The sequence below is a fragment of the Leishmania braziliensis genome, chromosome 22, assembly GCF_000002845.2.
Source record: "Leishmania braziliensis MHOM/BR/75/M2904 complete genome, chromosome 22".
NCBI lineage: Eukaryota > Euglenozoa > Kinetoplastea > Trypanosomatida > Trypanosomatidae > Leishmania > Leishmania braziliensis.
Window position 1 is genome coordinate 527,977 of NC_009314.2, and position 18,957 is coordinate 546,933.

Below are 18,957 nucleotides of genomic sequence, written 5' to 3' on the forward strand. Positions count from 1 at the left end.
AAGAGAGGAGGACAACAGAAAAGGCACCCTCTTCTCTCTCCCTCATGCTCACTCCTTCGCTTTCTCACAACACACACGCAGACACCCTCTCCTCCATCATTGTCGTCGTCACGACAGAGAATAGAGAAAAAGAGGGTGAAAAGAGCGTCATTGGATTTCTGCCATGTGCTTGAGAGGAGAAGGGAGGGTGCTTGCCCCACGCACTCCTCAAGCAAGTTCCAGTGCATCGCGAATGAATCCTCAGCGGCTCATTCGCCAAATATTGTCTCGTCCCTTTCTTTGTTATCCCTGAACTTTTGTTAGAGAGCGTCGTCTTAGGTCTGGGTGAGTAAACAAAATAAATAAAAAAAAAAAAAAAAATTTTTGGGGGGGGGGGGGTGCAGCTGTTTATGCGGGTCGAAGAGAAGGGAGAAGCAGCCTGCTGTGGCAATCACGCTGCACCTCGGCCGTGATCACCATCTATTGAGCTCTTCATGTTTGCCTACGCACATCAACAGGGGGAGAGGGGCGCTGATCAATACATAGATAGATAGAGGCCTATCGATATCGATAATTATATACGAGAGTACAATACACGCACGCCACTTAACGGAGTCAAGGCAAGAAGGGTGTTAGGGAAGAAGGAAAGAAAAGGCAGAGGAAAGCAAGAGAAGGAAAGAAGACACAGCCCCACGTGCAAGATGCAGAAGCAACCACAGAGGCCTGCCTGCTGCAGCTTCGCTTCGAGTTGATTGGTTTGTGTTCTCTCTCTCTCTCTCCCTCTCTCTCCCAGAAGCCTGCGCCTTCCTCTCTTTAGTGCCGATTAAACGCACGCCAATAAAGCGCCAACAGACAGGCAGAATGACAAACATATCAACAGCAACATTCACCAGGAGTGGCAGAGCCAGGAAGAAAGAAAAGATGATGAAAAGAAGCTGAGCGCATGCCGCCAAAGTGAACACGCACAGGGAGAGAAAGAGACGTAGCACCCGAAGAGAGAAAACAGAATGGACACGAAAGAGTTTGCAATGTAAACAGAGAAGCAGAGCAAGGGGAGCGCAGGGCACCCTACAGCCATCAACGAGAAGGTTTGCACACCAGTCACATGCAGTAGCGGTGGCAGGGTTACAGTACACAGACATAGCAGCACAACAGATGAAGCACACGTCTCTTACAACAGGCCCAGACTTGTCAGTATCCCTGCGCGCACGTGCATGTGTCAACGGCGACTGGCCCACCACATCTGTCGCATCGGTGACGTGCAGCGAGAGGAGAGGAGAAAGTTGTAGGGCGCGTCGTTGGGAATGCGAGGTCGGTAGCCAAGAGATTGCCCGCTTATGGCTAATCTGAAAGAGCTGCCACAACACCCGAGCAGATGCGCGCTCGCACAAGCACACGCATCCATGTGCATACACAATCCTCCCTTCCTCTCCCTTCACCTCCCCGAGCCCTCCTTGCGAAAAGGTGAACGCGAAAGAGAAGCAGAGCGAAGCTACCACTCGAGGTCCTCTAGGCGTGACCGCTGGCGCGGTGGCAGCTCCCGCTCCACCTCCTCCTCGATTACAAGTTTATCACGCTTCCGACTCTTGCTCTTGTTTCGGCCGCCGCGCACTGCCTCCTGCTCATCCGCTACCTCTTCGTCCTCCTCGTCCATCACGAAGTCAGGGAACTCCTCATCCTCCTCCTGTTCAAGTGCCTCAAAGTCCTCGCGGTTCTCCTCCTCATCAAGCAGCTTCTCGAAGGCCTCCTTGTTGTAGTTGATGACACTATCGTAGGTGCCCTTGCGCAGACGATCGAGCAGCTCCTTCTCGATCTCCATCTCAATGCGGGCCGCAGCCTCTGCCTTCTCCTCTCGTCGTAGCAGCTTGTCCTCCTGCCGCTTGTTCACAGACACGTACTCGTCCTGCGGCTCCATCAGCATCTTTCGCTTGCGCATCAGATACTGCTTCAGCCGCAGCAAACGGGCTTTGACCTTGATCACCAGCTTCTGGTCCCACCACTGCAACTCATCGTCAATCTGCGCCAGAGCTTTTGGGAAGGAGACGTCGAGCTTCACCTTCTCCCATTGCCGCCGCGGCAGGTGAGCCCTCTCAGCAGTTTTTACGTATAGGTACAGCTCATCCTCGTGCTCAATGACGGTGGCGTATTGCGCATTGGACAGCGGGCACACACCGCGCTGACAGAGACCAGTCACGTTGTATGGGTTGCGGCAGAAGCGGACCTTGTCGTCGTTTGTCTTTACCTTGAAGGAGCAGAATGTCTGCCCCATTATGTTCCACATGGCATCATCGTGGTTCATGGCTGCTAGCTAACAAATAGTGTAGAAATGAAAGCAAAAATAAAATAAAAGAACCAACCGTCACTCCAGAACGGAAGCGTCAGAAAATGAAGGGAGAGAACCTGCCTCAGTGAACTTAGCGTGCAGGACAATACACACACACAGAGAGAGAGTTGGAGAAGGAACGCAACACAAGTAGTGGGCGAACGTGGGAGAGACCCGCTGAGTCCACGTTTTATGTTTCTGTCGGTTTCAGCAATCGACTACCACACGAGTGTCGGTGTTCTGCGCACTGCCGTAGCACACAAGAAAAAAAAGAGGATTATGAGAGGGGGAGCGGAGGTGGTGGAAGAATCAACATACACATGCACCGCACAGAGAGATAGAAAGCGGTCAGGGAAAGAGGTGGGCAACAGCAGCCGCAGGGGTATGTTCTTCCTTGGTCATGTGCTTTGGTACCAGCAACTGCAAACAGATCGAGGCACGGTCAGTCAGCCAACTCCTCCTCTCCACCCACCCGCCCCTCCCACACACACACACACACACACACACGGGGAAAGCGAGGGGCAGCCGCGCACCGTCTGCCCAGCTGCGAGAGGTACACACTCACACACGCACAAGCGCAGTGCGGCGCCTTCTCTCATCTGTTTTCCTTTCATTCAGTTGTCTTCACCCCCTCCCTTTTCGCTTTGCTACGAGCGAGCTTTATCGGATGTGGAGACAGCAGACGTCCATGCGCCCCGCTCTGATTCTCCTTCCTGTTCTGCATCGCCTAAATCGACTCGGTCAAGTCTGGTGATCCAAGACGCTGCACTAATATGTGGTCCTTACCAAGGAAGCGCGACATGTGCTTGAGGGCCACGCGGCCAAAGGCATCGCCGCTCACGTGCAACTTTAGAGCCTCCGTCATGGCACGCTCCAGGTCCCCTTTAAGAAACAATGTGATCACGAGAAGACTACGGGCGGAGGTATCTTGTGCGTTTGACAAAAGGGTCGCACGCAGTTTCGCCTCGCTATCTCGCGTTTCGCTCCATGGGCGCGGTGCACCTTGCATCAGCCGCCAAGTGGTCATGGCGCGGTTCGCATCACTAAGTGGCTCATCACAATACGGCTGTAGCGTCGCCTGCCGGCCAAGGCGCGCCAAGTACACGTTCTCAACGGTTTGCTCGCCTTGCACCATCAGTGCCAGCCCAGCCCACGCCAGACACAGGGCGACGCTGCCATTGTAGTCCTCTCGAGATGCGGCGATCCGATTAACGTCGGCGGCAACCGCATCAAGGGTTCGCAGTGCTTTTGCGAAGAATTTTTCTGCGTAAAAGCACTGACGCTCTGCCATCAACTTTTTCCCCATTTCAACCATCTTCGCCACATCCACCGACAAGCACTGCTCCATCTCCTGCTGTAGCGATGCCTCGCCGCTGCTCTCTGCCGTCGACGCCGCAGCCGCAACGGTGGAGGCGGGAGTGCAGCGCGCACTAGTCACCACAACGCGCGCGGGCTTTGCAGAGGACTGAAAGGATGCGAGTCGACTGCACACCCGCGGCACCTCTGACATACTCATCTCTCCAAGTGACATATCGCGAAGCGTGTCGGCGATGACACCTTTGAAGACGATCAGCAGCAATGGATAACCGTGGCCTTTGCCAAGCTGGGCGCGGGCGGCGGCGAAGGACGGGCTTGTGCAGTCCCAGATGAAGAGACTCAGTCGTGTTTTGTACTGCTGCGCGGCGGTCGTAACGCTTTTCTGAAACTGCAGAAGGTTGTCTGGCGTTACGCCGTCGCCGGGATGCTCGTAGCACAAGAGAAAGGCATCATCACCTCTACTACGACCTGTGGTGGTTTCACCACCGTTGCTGTTGTCCCTGGAGCTGCTAGCCTTGCGCCCGAAGATCGCTGCAAACTCTTGCTCACTCGTCACGAAGCTCACCGTCACGGGCGAGGTTGAAGCAGAGCTCGCCGTTCTGGCACCGCCGCTGCTGAGCCTGTCAGAGCGGTGGTCGCCGCTGGAGTCACCGGCGACGTTGGAGCTCATCTACGGTAAGGGTGTACTTTCGATTATGGCCTAGAGAACCGACAATGAGGGTGTGCACATACAACGTCCAGAGAGAGAGAGAGGTAACGCTGCACCTCATAAGAGGCACACGTCACAAGGGAGATGCAGGAGTAGAAAGAGGAGAATAAAAAATAAAAAAAACAGTCGTGCGCACGTGCGTTTGCGTGGGCGTAGAGGCAGAAGCGAAAGAGTGCACCAGGTTGGTTAGTAGAAGATGTGATTGTGCAATGGTAGAGGCGCCTTGGCGCGAGACATTCAACACCGCTCGGGTTGGATGAAGTTCTGCAAGCAAGCGTGAAAAAAAAAAATGGCACGAATTCCGCCATCCTCCCCCTGTTGCTGAAGTTGTGAGGGGGCCAAGGTGCGCTCCCCCACACCTGTGCAGAGGTGCTTGCTTCTGCGTCTGCTTGCTTGTGAGGTCGCAGCGTCTTTTTCCGATGAGTTGGTGCGTGACTGCAACGAGTGGCAACGTCGTATGGCCACCACGGGAGATAACACAATACGAAGTGAAAGCTGAGAAAGATACGAATCGAAGAAGGAGGGGCGCGAAGGCTGAAGAGGAGAAGCCCGCACACGAAGGGGTCACGAGTGTTTCGTCCACGCCTCTACTGGCACCGCACACTGCGACACGCATTAGACACTCGCCAGAGGAGAGAAAGGAAAAATAAGGGGGTCGTTTGCGCACAGACAAAGGAGAGCTGTACATGGTGTCTGCTTGCCATCAAAGAAAAGGAAAACAACGAAAACACGAAGACTCCGCGACAACTGAATTTTGGTAAAGAAGGGAGAGGCAACAGCAGCAAGAGAAGCAGCGGCTGCCGTGTTGGTGATCGAGTGACCAGAGCAGGAGTACAACAGGGAGTGTGAAAGGGATGTAGACGACCATCATCGACCGAGAAGGCGCATGTCAACGCGCTGCTGGGTGCGTTGGTCAACGCATGCAGTGAAGGTGCCATGCCTCGCCTCGCAATGCATCTCGTCATGGTGGCCCTTGCGGTACGTCGACACGTACGTCCCTTCGCCCTCCGGCACATCGGCCTTCCATCGGCCGTAGTACGTCCCGCCCCCGCGCACCTGTAGCGAGCCCTCGCCATCCTTCTTGTCTTGCACCCACTCTCCGGCGTATGACACAGTGGAGGACGTGTACTCCCCGTAGCCGTGGCGCTTCCCGTTTGCGTAGGCTCCAGTGTACCGCTGCAACTCCCCGTTCGCGCACGGCACTTCATACGTACCACGTCCGTGAAAACGACCCCGCTGCCACTCGCCAGCGTAGTGGCTGCCGTTAGCAAAGACGCAGGTCGCCTGACCATGCAGAGAACCGTACCGCCATTCCCCCGTCACGCGAGCTGCAGTGCTGCAGGTGCTGGTGAGGCTACCATGCCCGTGTGGCATACCATGCATCCACTCCCCGATATACACATCACCGTTGCTAAACCACTTTGTGCCTCGTCCATGCTCGCGTCCCCGCAGCCAGCCACCCTCATACTTGGCGCCGCTCGGGTAGAGGTAGGTGCCGTTGCCCTCATACAAACCACAGGTCCAGTCTCCCTTGTACACGTGCCCGTCGTTGTACACATACTCGCCGTAGCCGTGAAGAGTGTTCTCGACAAACTCGCCCGTGTACACACCCTCCGGCTCGACCAGTTCACCTTTGCCGTGCAGCTTGTCATCGAACCAGGAGCCTTGGTAGAGGAATTGATACTCACCACTGTGGTATGTGCCCGTGCCGCAGCGCTGACCGACAAACCACTTCCCCTCATACACATCGTTCATAGGATTCGAGCGACGTAAACACCCCTGCCCGTGAGGGTGGCAGTTCTTCCAGTCGCCCTCGTAGATGGCCGTGCCATCGGGAAACATGAAGGTCTGGTACCCCTCAGGCTGCAGAGAGGTGAGACGGTCACGTATCGCGAGGCTCACACACTCCCACACCGCTGACATGTCACTCACAGCGGCTGCGCTAGCCTGAGACCACGCTGCCCGACGCGCTTGCTGGTGCTGCAGCATCTCTAGCCTGCCCTGCTTATCAAACTCCTCTAGCTGCTGCTCGTTGTGGCTCAAGGCGAAGGCGAGTTGTTGCTGTCGCTGAGCATTCAGTGGGTGGAGGAGGAGGCGCGACGCGTCCTTTGGAACCGCCATGGTGAACGCAGACAGCCTTGGCTCTGCTGCAGGGGCAACAGGATCAATGGTGGGGGACTGTTTTCGTGTCCACGAGGCCCGCTGCACTGTGGATGGAGTCATAATGACAGAGGCCCGGGCCGCTGATGCATGTACGGCAGCACGAGAGGCACGGTGGGTCTGTCGTGCCAGTGAAGCAACAGCGGGTGGCAAGGTTCTGCGCCGGGACTTCGACCCTGCCCTCATGTTCTCTCGCCCAATGTGCTCCGCTGTGACACGCTGCAGCACCAGTGGCCCGGCAGCGTCCCTGGGCCCCGAGTCGCCTTCAAGGAAAGTCGACCCCATTCCTGAGGTCTAAATAAAAGGAAAAAGTGTGCTCACTTTCCTGAGCAGCGGTGCAAGGGCAGAGAAGTGCACTGAACACCTCTAATCACGTCCCCCCGCCTGCCTCCCCCTCCTCAAGAGAGAGAGAGAGAGAGGGGGGGGGGTCGATAGTAGAAGGGAGGAGAGAGAACGAGGCAACGAGGAGGAAACACGTCACAGCCGCGGTAGCCCTCCTTGCCTACTCTGCGTACTTATGTTTTGATTTCGCTACCGTGTGTGTGTGTGTGTATGTGCACGCGCACCAGCCCTTGGTTTGCACTGGCCGCAGGGACTTGGTAGAGTGGGTAAAATCAAATCCGCCTGGTTCAGAGGCGGATGCCTGCCGTCGTCTTAGAAGGTGTTGGTGCCTTGACAGTGTGTTACTTGGCGAGATGGGGAATACCGTCATGTATTGCGAATGGGAGGCGGGGGAAGATCACTGTGCCTCTCTGATGCGCAGAACGAGAGAGGGAGGGAGAGAGAGAGCAGACCACATTCTTGCGTACGTACCCGTACACAGGCATTCGTTCATCATTCGTGGGGGAAGATGAATGAAAAGGTGACACGAGAGAAAAGACGAGAGAGGGCGAGAGGTTCTGCCCATTGAGACACACTGCTCCACTAGTTCAGCAGAGATTCCTGAGCACCTAAAGGAGCCAACAACTCTCTCACGCTGTCAGCCACGGTCTGCCCTTGTCACCACTCTCTCCCTCCTCCCCAAAGTCCCCCAAAGTTCCTGAGCAGGCCTCTCCTCTTGCCTCTCTGCCCTGTGGAGAGCGTATCTGGGTCGGGGGGGCAGATTTTTCTTGATTCAATTGTCTTTTCTGTCACAATACGGGCTCCTTCTCTGTTCGTTTAGTGTCTCCCCGACCTCAGCCTTTTTTCGTCCTGCTCATCCATTGCCTCTGCGATGAAACAGTCGAAAGAGCAAGCCTGCCGGCGGCCGATCTGCAAAAAAAAAAAGAAAAAAGAGGGAAGAGGGACGCACAGGCGCACTCCCCTCCCCCCCCCCCATCATCCGTTGAGAGAGCGAGAGCGAATCCAGGAAGAGAGTGACGGACAGGACACAAGAAAGCAAAACTTAGCTCTTACAGTTACCATATATACATACATATACATGATAACTATAAGAGCTCATAAAGACGACAAAACACAACAGCGCCACCACGCACGACAACGGCTCTAGTGTAGACTCAAAAATGAGCGGAAAAAAGAAAAGGAGGTACAACGAGGAGCAAAGTCCCACAACCCAAACGGCGCCAACATACACAAACAAGCCAAGTCGAAAAAGGCGGGAAAAAGAGAATAACAACACACAGTAGGCAGAGAGAGAAGATGCGAAACGAGAAAGGAAACCCACACAAGCACAGGTACAGAGAGAGAGAGAGAGAGAGAGAGAGACGCTCCACCGTCATCACCAACACCAATATCAGCGCCTGTGGAGGACACTGAAAAATGCAAAGAGGGGCAGGCAAAGAGGCAAGGGAAGGGGGAAAGGTTAAGAGGTGCAAAGTGGCTCAGATGGCACACCTGAGCCCCCGGTCGCTCACCTCCTTCGCTGGATGGAAATGAGCTCATGGCTTTCTTAGTCAGTATCCGTCGTTTCTTCTCGGGCTTGACCATCGCCGCCGCCCCTCACTCCTGCAGGGTGAAGGCGATGGGGTGGTGAAGGTGAGGAAAGCAAGCGCTTCCTGTGCTGTCCTTTATTTGCCACGCATCTGGAGCATCACACTCTTGAACTCCTCAAAGGACACCTCGCCATCGCCGTCTTCATCAGCCTCGGCGATCATCTCCTTTAGTACATCGTCCCCGGGGTTCTCGCCCAGAAGCTTCGCAACCTCCTTCAAGTTCGCAAAGGAGATTTTGCCTTTCTTGTCGAGGTCGAAGAGCTGAAAAGCCTTGAGGATCTCCTCCGGTGAGTCCTTCTGCGCCATGCGCGACTTGATCATGACCTCAAATGCACCGTACTCCACCAAGCCGTTGGCGTCCGTGTGCATGGTGCGAATGATGCGCTCCACCTCGTCGCGCGGCAGATCACCGAAGCCGAGACCCTTCATCGCTAGTGCCATCTCCTCCGCATCGATAGCCCCTGAGCCGTCAGCGTCAAAGAGGTTGAAGGCCTCCCGGATTTGCTCGTCCGTCAGCGCGGCCATGTTTGATGAAATGAAATAGCGAGTGTGCGGCAACGAAAAGGAAATAAAGTGCACGGAAAGAAAAATGTCTATGACGCTGGCTTAAGTGGTATGCAAAGTGCTGTCGATAAGTGCAAGGTACAACAGGGAAATATCTCTGCGTGGCGGCTCCATCATGCGCGAGTGTATCACACACGACGACGAAGCAGTCAGACGCCGCGTGGCACCCAGTCACGGACAAAAGAGAGAAGATATGCGAGACATACAGAGTAGAGGATAAGAAACCGTGAGAAACAATCGGAGAGGTGGTGCCCCCTAGAGCTGTAGAACGGTTGCACCGAACGCATGAGACCGTGTAGCAACTGCGGCCGCAAAAGTACCTACGCCAATAATTCATGCATTGGCTGAGAAAAATGACAACACACAGTAGACTCCAGCGCTGTTGGTTGCATAACAAAATTCTTCTTTCTCGCCCGTTCCAGTTACGGTCCCATGACATCTCAGCAACCACCTCATCAAAAAAACTAAAACGAAAAGCTCCCTTACAGGCACCCGTGTGAAAATTCTTCACAAGTCGCTCTCACAGACCACATCAACACAACCAAAGACTCTTAGCATCACTGGCCACATCCAAAGGTGTCCTAAGCTTGAACCCTCATCATGCACAGGCACCCAGCGCGGCACACGCACGCACACACACAGATACACCGGCAGCACCGCGTGCCGTCAGAGTACGAATCGACTGTGTAACAAACTCGCTGTTTTCACCTGCGGAACGCGCACGCACCACATCCAAAGGTGTCCTAAGCTTGAACTCTCATCATGCACAGGCACCCAGCGCGGCACACGCACGCACACACACAGATACACCGGCAGCACCGCGTGCCGTCAGAGTACGAATCGACTGTGTAACAAACTCGCTGTTTTCACCTGCGGAACGCGCACGCACCACATCCAAAGGTGTCCTAAGCTTGAATTCTCATCATGCACAGGCACCCAGCGCGGCACACGCACGCACACACACAGATACACCGGCAGCACCGCGTGCCGTCAGAGTACGAATCGACTGTGTAACAAACTCGCTGTTTTCACCTGCGGAACGCGCACGCACCACATCCAAAGGTGTCCTAAGCTTGAACTCTCATCATGCACAGGCACCCAGCGCGGCACACGCACGCACACACACAGATACACCGGCAGCACCGCGTGCCGTCAGAGTACGAATCGACTGTGTAACAAACTCGCTGTTTTCACCTGCGGAACGCGCACGCACCACATCCAAAGGTGTCCTAAGCTTGAATTCTCATCATGCACAGGCACCCAGCGCGGCACACGCACGCACACACACAGATACACCGGCAGCACCGCGTGCCGTCAGAGTACGAATCGACTGTGTAACAAACTCGCTGTTTTCACCTGCGGAACGCGCACGCACCACATCCAAAGGTGTCCTAAGCTTGAACTCTCATCATGCACAGGCACCCAGCGCGGCACACGCACGCACACACACAGATACACCGGCAGCGCCGCGTGCCGTCAGAGTACGAATCGACTGTGTAACAAACTCGCTGTTTTCACCTGCGGAACGCGCACGCACCACATCCAAAGGTGTCCTAAGCTTGAATTCTCATCATGCACAGGCACCCAGCGCGGCACACGCACGCACAGTTCTGACACACACCGTGCCGGCTGGAAATAGGCGGTACACCCCTTGCAGGGCATGCGTGACACCAGTGCTCAGCCCGTGGCTGGGAGGGAAATGTTCAAGTGTAGCACATGCGGGTTAGTTACTTGGAAGCAAGTTGCCGAGAAAGAGGGAAGAAGGAGATGTGGAGTTACGGTAGTATTGGTGGTGGAGTACAGAACTAAGCGGTGGAGTTTCCTGTAGCGCTTTGGCTTTAGCTGCACTGAATCAGCAGTGAAAGAGAGAGCCTCGGTGTTTTTTGCAGGCAGACATTTGTTTGGGCCAGCAGTTGATCATGAGTGTGCGCAAGAGATGATTATCCAAAAGTGTCGAAAAGAACGGCGCGCGGCTCTTGCGGGCTCACAGTCTCCTCAGCAGCACGTCTTAGCGCCCTCGGTATGGTGAGGAGCGTAAGGAGACACAAGGAGAGGTAAGAAAAAGAGGTCCCATTGAGCAACGTTCCGCTCACGTGCAGTGCTGCGTACGCATGATTATGTCGTTTACATTGCTTCTTCTGTCTGTTTACTCGTAGTGGTAAAGTCCTTCTCCCTCCATGGAAAGTGGAAGAGCGAAAAAATGGGGGGTAACAGTAGCACTTCGTAGTAGATCTAAGCCGTCCCCACGGAAAAGGTAGGGGACCCACTGGTCTTCTTCATCTCGCTTCTTCGAAGCACATGCAAACACACACACACACACACACACACACACACACACACACAACTCTCAAATGTCACCAACAACAGAAGTGCAGAGCAGAGGACAACAAGGGGGGGACAACAGAAGCAGAAAAAGGGGGGACCAAAAGAGCTCAACCGAGATGCTGGAAAGAAAAAAAAAAAGAAGGCTCGACGGAGTAAAGAAAAGAGGCGACTGAACAGCACAACAAGGAGCGCATTCAGATGAGAAAAGGAGAGCGCGGCGTGTGAGGAGCGGCAGTTCGATCTCACGGACTCGCACTATACGTACGTGTGGGACAGAATGAGTAGAGAGACTTGTTGATGAGGAAGTCTCCCAGAACACGCTACACCCACACCAACACACTAATACAAGAAAAGAGGTAGAGACGTCTACATGGATGGTATCCACTCTTTCTGGGCTTTCTTTTCCTCCTGCGCATTCAGGCGTAGAGACAGGGAAAAAAGGGGGAGGAGAGTGAGAACGCAGTAAGACCATCTTCAAGAAGATTCGCTCTATCGCTGTGTCCGCTGGCACTACTTCATGGTTTGTCCCTGTATCAGTCGATACATTAAAGCGATTTGCTTCAGCCTTCGCAAGCCATCATCTGCTTGAGTGCTATCCTCTCCTTTGTAAGGGGAGGGTGTAGTCTTGCTGAAGGATAGTGACAGACCACATCATCGCCTCCACAGTCTTATCGGGGGTCAAATCCCCGCCGCGCCTCACCCGCCTTTGTGGCTCCTTCTCCGCCCCGGTTCAACAAAAGAGGCGGGTGGGCTGCGGAAGAGAAGGCAGCAGAGCTGGTAGAAAATGAAAGACACACTAGACAAACACCTACACACCCCACAAGCCGAGAGGTCATCAGTGTGTGTGTGTGTGCGTGTGTGCGTTCCGGTGGCCAAGAAGCGATTTTAGGGTTTGTGCTCGTCCGCTTAGACTTCATCCCCCACGTTCTGCAGCGCCACGTACACAATCGATGCACACATTGCCCCAATAGCCTCAGAGACCCAGTAGACCAACAGGGATGGCATCGAGGTACACGCAGACGCGCTGAGGGAGAACAAGCATCGCACTATCATGAGAGGGGTAGTCACAGCAGGGTTGAAGACACCACCGCTAATCGAGTCACATGTCAGGCCTCCACACAGCACTGAGAAGCCGATTGCGAAGCCGTAGAAGCTGTTATTGCGCTGCTGACTGACCGCAACGTGCAGGAAAACTGAGCAGAGAACAAACGTGAACACACTTTCAGCGAGGAAGCCGCGTAGCATCGTGTTGAGGCTCACCCCCATGTTCGGCACTGGAAATTCTCGGCCGTTGAGAGCCGCGCAGATAAAGGCAGCTATCATACCACCCACCATCTGCGCGACAACGTACATGATGAGCCGGCGCATGCTGAAGGTGGCGTGGCCCTGACCGGTGGAGGTGGCCAGCCACACGGAGATGGTTACCATCGGGTTAATGTGGCCGCCGCTGAGGTAACCGAAGGAGAAAACCAGTGACATGAACAAGAATCCAATGCTGATGGGTGCCATCTCCGTATTCTGGACGGTGCTGAGAGACACGGTCAGTACTAACAGAAACGTCCCAATAAACTCCACCACGGCTGCGGACGTGAGAGCGTCAAAATGCAGACTTTGCAAGCAGGAGAACTTCTTGACGGCGGTGTTTGTGTTCGGCACCGGCGCCGACGCAGCAACTGGGTTTATTGCGTCGGTCACCCATGGCCGGTCAGCCACCCTGGCAACGGTTGTATTCTTCGGATTACCGGCCGACACCGGCGGCTCCACTTGATTGCTGCGCCTGCAAGTGAACATCTGGCTTATCTTACCGACTCTTGTTTTTTCCTTCACCGGTGATGCCCTGCAAACGCTAAAGCGCCGCTGTAGGAGAGAAGGTTGCAAGCAAAATAAAAAAAAAAAATATATATAAAAAAGGCGAGAGAGATGTGAGAAGAGAAGCACAGACGTGCCGCCGCCTTTCCTCTTTGTGCAGAATTCGCGCGGAGAGGCGGGAAATAAAGCAGCGAAACCAAAGAGAAGAACAAAACAACAAAAACGTGAGTGAAAAGTTCGGCAATCACAGAAGAACGAAAAGAGTTATCAGCGTGGCTGGGGAAAAGGGCGAAGAGGGGGGGGCGATAGGGAAACCTTCGGCGTACGGCAGTATGAGTATGTATCCGTGCGCGCTTGTGTGTGTGTGTGTGTGTGTAGGGCGTTAGATGGGGAGTGTGGAGACGAGAGAGATATTGCGTGTGTGGAGCACACTTGAGAGGCGTACGGTGAGGTGGGTCACAATGCGAGCGTATAACGCGAAAGAGGAGAAGAATGAGAAATGGGTGAAAGAAGACTACCAAGGACAAGAGAGAGAGGTGACGCAGCGACGGAGATCCGAAGTGTCGATAAGAGCAAAAAGGCGCTCAAGTGAGAAAAAAAAAGGCCTGTGCTTCGCAGCGGTAGCCGAATCGGCGCAGCAGGCGTAAGCAGTACGCATGTGCACCTCTTCCGGTGCCAGAACAAGGAGACTGAGCCAAAGGAAAAAAAAGTCTCCTCGCACATGCAAAGCATAGCACACACACACACACACACACACACACACACACACACACACACACACCGTTTCTCACCATGAAGTTGGCCGTGTACTGTTATCGTATCTTCTTTGGGAGCTTTCATCATTGTGCCCTTGGTTTACATCAAGCTCCAGAGTTCCTCCTCCACTGCGCCACGCAGGCAAGAAGAGGGTTGAAAAGGGGGAAAGGGAAAAAAAAACAACGACAGCTGAATCCCATGACATACGCACAGACAGGGAGAGAGAGAGAGAGAGAGAGGAATCACACAAACACAGAGACGGGCTCTATCATTGGCATGTGTTTCTGCGCAAGTGTCATCCACAACTTGAAAGTGGCAGCATCGCAGCGAGCGAGGAGAAACTCGTCTACGCTACGTCGAGCAGCGTTACCTCGAACACAATTGTCGCGTTGGGGGGGATCAGCCCCGGAAATCCTGTGCCGCCGTAGGCAAGAGACGCTGGCATCGTCAGCTTGCTACGCTCTCCCTTGGACATCTGGACAATACCCGCATCCCAGCCCTTGATTACCTCACCGCACCCGACGCGAAACACGAAAGGCTTCCCGCGCTCCAGCGTCGAGTCAAACTTACTTCCGTCCTCCAGATAGCCAATATAGTCTAGAGTCACAACACTTCCAGGGCGAGGAATCGTCTTGCCATCGCCCTCAATAATCTTATCCATCACCACTGCGTCGCTGGGCATCGTATCTCCGTAAGTGTGTGTAGGCGATGTGATGCGTAGACGATCCTTGTTGTTCTTGATGATGCACTGCCTCGAGAGGTGAAAGACGAACTGGACGCGATTGCCTTTTCGTTTCCCTGTTTTCTCGCTGTGTTGTGCGATAGGCGTGATCAGATCAAAGGAAAAGAAGTTGAACAGGTTAAGAAGCAAAAAGAAGAAGATACAAGAAATAACGAAGGGGACTATCGCCTGCATCGGGGGGAGGAGGGTTGTGTCCTGTTGATATCGCACACGCGCGCGCAAACATGATTTGCCGGGCACGATAAGAAGTTCGGATCAAGCTACTCGGTTATCATCTGCGCCTGTTTCAAACACCAAGGAGTGAGAGAAAATGTTTCTTTTTCAGCTAGTCCTTTCACCTCGACCAAGACGGCAAAGATACGCATGCAACCACAGCCCACCTATACCGCTGACGCACCGCGGCTAACGCCTGGCTGTTTAGGACGAAGCGCCCTGATGTCGAATTCGACCAGACAGCTGATGGACTCTTCTCGTCCCTCCTTTCGATGCGCACTGCATGATCGGCGCCAGACAGACCTAAGTAAACTCCTCGCCTCCATCCACGCGAGCAGCGGCCAGAGTCCAGTTCGAGGGCGGGGTCGGCAGTGTCTGTCGTGCGGGTAGGAGGGGGAAGTCCAGGGGCATGCTGAAGGAGGTCAAGGAGGAAGCTGGCGAGCTGCAGGTCAGGGCCCTCTGAGTTACTGTGACCGGCCTGTATGCCATACTTCGCCCTCAATCACATCAAGCCGCTGCGTACCACAATAAGGCTTGGGGACTCTCTACATGGAAATCTGAAGGACTCACTGCCTTCACCTTCCACTTCTGCGCATGTCAGGGGGGGGGGGGCGTTTCTGGAGGCCCTGCCCCGCATGCGCTTCGACAGGTGGGACGTTGTTATGAGTCTGTGGGGTCAGGGGAATTCCGCCGTCTCCTGAATCCGCACGCCTTTGACAGGTGTGGGTGTGTCAAGCGGAAGGGGTTGATGGATAAGCATGTGCCTGCGTACGAAGAATTCACAGTTTGTGGCTCCGAAGGGTCATAAGGGAGGGAGAAGGGCTAGCTGGTAGATCCGCATACCTTTTGAATTGGCGACATAATTCGTAGTAAGCTGATCCCAGCGCATGATCATGTCCGCACGTCGCTTCGGTGCAGCGTCAGTTCACAGCGGTTCACCAACACAACGAGTCCGGTGACTGTACTAATGAAGGAGAGAACAAGAACGAAGGAGAAGGAGAAAGAGCAGACACATACGTACGCAAATACTGCCAACGCTTTTCGCTCATTTTATCCTTTTTGCACGACAGATTAGCCCATCGGTTTTTCCGAGTCGGGAATCCGTTCGATGATCTGTTGGCTTCTTCTCGCCTTTATGCTGACGCCCCTTGAAGAGTGGAAAACCTTTTTTCACCTTCAGCCTGCAAAGCGCCTTGGGGAGTATGAGAAGGCTAAGCCTCTTCGAGCACACACCCAAGACACAGAGAGGAGCCTCGAGCACACCGCTAGTTTCGTGTTTTCTTGTTAGATGTGTGTGTGTTCTTTTTCCTCCTTTCATTGTCGTATGTAATTTCAAGTACGTCGAGCTACTGCTGCTAAAATCAGAGAAAGAAATAAGTGAGGAGTCACAGGGAGAGGGAGTCTTCTTCTATGTTCGTCTCTTTTTCGTCGCAGGTGCAAAGAAACGAAATAAAGAGAGAGAGGGCACCGTAGCTTTTCAGTCGAACGAGTGAAAAGTGAAGAGCGAAGATGAAAGAGCAATCAGCATGGAAGCAAGACAGCCAAAACGCCAAATACAAATCAACAATCTCATCACACTTCTTCGCTTGCTTACGAAAGGAAATGAAAAGGGCACGAAAAGGAACAAGAATTGGGCCCTGGAGAAACACAAGTAGTAGAGGATAATGATAAAAAATGAACAAGTCGACAGAGAGGGAAAGACCAAAATCACCTCAATGGAAAAGAAGAATCGAGGGAAGACGAGCGAGCAAAAAGAAGAGGAGCATAAACCGCACCACACAAGAGGCATTAGGGGGAAAGATAGAGAGGCACATGGAGACAGGAAGAGAGACAGTCCAGAAGATAGAGAAGGGAAAACGCTTCCACCTTTTCGCTCTCACCACATGTACCAGCACGCTGAGCTCGAGTAGATGTCTGCATTCAAATGTGATTCCTTTTTTTTTTTTTGGGGGGGGGGGGGTATGTGTGTGGCTGTGTGTGTCAGATAGGTGTGGAACGGTGTGCTCCTTGGGGAAATGGTGACGTGCACATGCCCTCTCTCTTCGAAGGAGAGTCAAATGTGCGAAAGCCAAGGGAACAAAGAGAACGCGAAGAAAATCAAAGAAGACAACACAGGACACATAAAAAAAGGATATGTAGCACACGCACGCATACACTTGCCACTCCTTCACTCGCGCACAAATGAATACACAGCAGCAGCAGCAACAACAGGAACAGAGAGACTTGCTACATCCCTTGCTTATTTAGCCTGTGTGTGTGTGTGTTCTCTTTCTTGTTTGCTGCTTCAAAATGACAAAAGGGAGACTAGGGAAGGAGGAAGAAGGTGAGTGGAGCAAAAGAAAAAGTCAGAAGAGAGGGAGGCGGAGAGAGGGAGCACGCGAGATGTCTGACAGGCACATAGTGATGTACTTCTCGTTAGCGCAAGCATAGACACACACACACACACACACACACACACACACATACATACACACACAGACTCGACTTTTTTTTCCTATCTTCCAATTGCTGGTGATGATCGCTAATCACCTGTCACCTTGTATCGTCGTTTCATTTCCTTCCCCTGATTTTCTATCAGAGTAGAGTTCACAGACGTGCGCACAGACATACATGTACGCACGCACACATGCACAAAAAGCGAAGTTGGGACAGACCTGCTGCTGCTGCTGCTTCTCATTCCATACATCATGCCATGTTTCACCTTTGTCTTCACTGTTTTTTTTTTCCTTTCGCAAATTTACATGCTCCCTTTGATTGGTAACATTGCTTACCCCTCCTCTTCTTTTTTCTTTTAAGGGATGCAAAAAAAAAAAAAAAATTGATCGAGCGAAGTAAGAAAATAACCACAGGCGGAAACAAGAGAAAGAGACCGTAACAACGAGAGCGGAGGACCAAGCGAAATATGGCACATGCACAATCACACATACTACCCCAACTCAGAGAGAGAGAGAAGCACGTTTCAGCGAAGAAGCATGTCGTGCAACTCAAATGAGCGTGGATCGCTGCATGGACAACGGCATAAAGGTGTCGTTGCGTGCCTGTTGTGTTTGTAGATGTGTGCTCGTATACACATGCTTGTGTATGTTCGAATTCTACTGCCAGTACACTTTGATGACCCTGATAGTCACGGACAGAGAACACAAAAAAAAAGGTAAAAATACATTCTTCGATGAAATACCAACCTGAGGCGAGAAGTAAAACTAAAAGGCGAAAGGGCAAAATAAAATCAGCAAAACAAGAAGTCTAGAAAAAAAAAGGTATTGAACGAAAAAGGTAGCGCTATCCAAGGGAGGGAAAATGAGAAAGTGTGATGAAATGTATATGATCCTTTGAAATCCCAAATTGTGCATGTGTGACTGTGTATGGGGAGTAGGGAGTATGTGCTGATGTTCGTACGTGGAAGATCTGCAATGCAGAAAAGAGGGAACGAAATAACAAAAAAAAAAAAAACGAATGAAAAGGAGGAAGAGAGAGCGAAAAAAAAAAAAAAGACACATACACGTTCACAGAAACAGACACACACACACACGCACATCGAACAAGAGCAAAAGAAGGCAAAGGGAGCACGATGACCAATAAAAAAAAAGGAAGAAACAACACGGGAGGTGAGATGTCCAATCCATTTAAAAAGAGAACAAAAAAAAAAGATCCCCTTTAGTGGGAGATAGATGCCGCTACTGATGCTGTGGGTGTAGAAAAGGGGGAGGCGGTGGAAAATGGGGAACTGTGTTTGTTGCCGCATTCGTGTGCACAAGCCCTGCCGGATTCCGTTCGTTTGTAGCTTCAATATGCCACTGTGGGCTACCCTCCGGCACAGTCCTTTTTTCTCTCGTGCACTTGATATTTTTCCGTAGATGCGCACAGCTTCCACATTTACATATATATATATATATATATATGTGTGTGTCACAGAAATAAAGCTGACCTCTTCCTAGGGTAAATAAACCCTTCAGATTGAAGCCCATACCACCATCCCGTCTAGTGCGCTTGGTGAAATAAGACACACATAGAGAGAAAAGGAGGAAAAGGAAGCATAGCAAATAAAATAATAATAAGAGTAGTTCAAAAAGAAAAGGAGAATAGGAAAGGTGTGCAGGAGTGTGATGCTACGCACAGCCTCTCAGTGCAT

The 18,957-nt window shown here is 52.8% G+C and overlaps 6 protein-coding genes across 6 annotated transcripts; all 6 read right to left on the reverse strand.

Annotated features, from left to right (window-relative positions):
* Positions 1-1,471: 1,471 nt before the first annotated feature.
* Positions 1,472-2,278, reverse strand: LBRM_22_1260 (putative mak-16-like RNA binding protein; the record flags this gene model as incomplete). The annotated part of the gene is made up of 1 exon (XM_001564994.1): positions 1,472-2,278. The coding sequence occupies one exon, from the start codon at positions 2,276-2,278 to the stop codon at positions 1,472-1,474; it is 807 nt and encodes a 268-aa protein (XP_001565044.1).
* A 751-nt stretch (positions 2,279-3,029) lies between these two features.
* On the reverse strand, positions 3,030-3,833 carry LBRM_22_1270 (conserved hypothetical protein; the record flags this gene model as incomplete). The annotated part of the gene is made up of 1 exon (XM_001564995.1): positions 3,030-3,833. One exon carries the CDS (start codon positions 3,831-3,833, stop codon positions 3,030-3,032), a length of 804 nt encoding a protein of 267 aa, XP_001565045.1.
* Positions 3,834-5,195: 1,362 nt separating this feature from the next.
* Positions 5,196-6,449, reverse strand: LBRM_22_1280 (conserved hypothetical protein; the record flags this gene model as incomplete). Its single annotated transcript, XM_001564996.2, has 1 exon — positions 5,196-6,449. One exon carries the CDS (start codon positions 6,447-6,449, stop codon positions 5,196-5,198), a length of 1,254 nt encoding a protein of 417 aa, XP_001565046.2.
* A 2,045-nt stretch (positions 6,450-8,494) lies between these two features.
* On the reverse strand, positions 8,495-8,944 carry LBRM_22_1290 (Ca2+-binding EF-hand protein; the record flags this gene model as incomplete). Its single annotated transcript, XM_001564997.1, has 1 exon — positions 8,495-8,944. One exon carries the CDS (start codon positions 8,942-8,944, stop codon positions 8,495-8,497), a length of 450 nt encoding a protein of 149 aa, XP_001565047.1.
* A 3,270-nt stretch (positions 8,945-12,214) lies between these two features.
* Positions 12,215-13,099, reverse strand: LBRM_22_1300 (putative aquaporin; the record flags this gene model as incomplete). Its single annotated transcript, XM_001564998.1, has 1 exon — positions 12,215-13,099. The coding sequence occupies one exon, from the start codon at positions 13,097-13,099 to the stop codon at positions 12,215-12,217; it is 885 nt and encodes a 294-aa protein (XP_001565048.1).
* A 1,120-nt stretch (positions 13,100-14,219) lies between these two features.
* LBRM_22_1310 (fk506-binding protein 1-like protein) lies at positions 14,220-14,789 on the reverse strand (the record flags this gene model as incomplete). Its single annotated transcript, XM_001564999.1, has 1 exon — positions 14,220-14,789. One exon carries the CDS (start codon positions 14,787-14,789, stop codon positions 14,220-14,222), a length of 570 nt encoding a protein of 189 aa, XP_001565049.1.
* Positions 14,790-18,957: the final 4,168 nt, after the last annotated feature.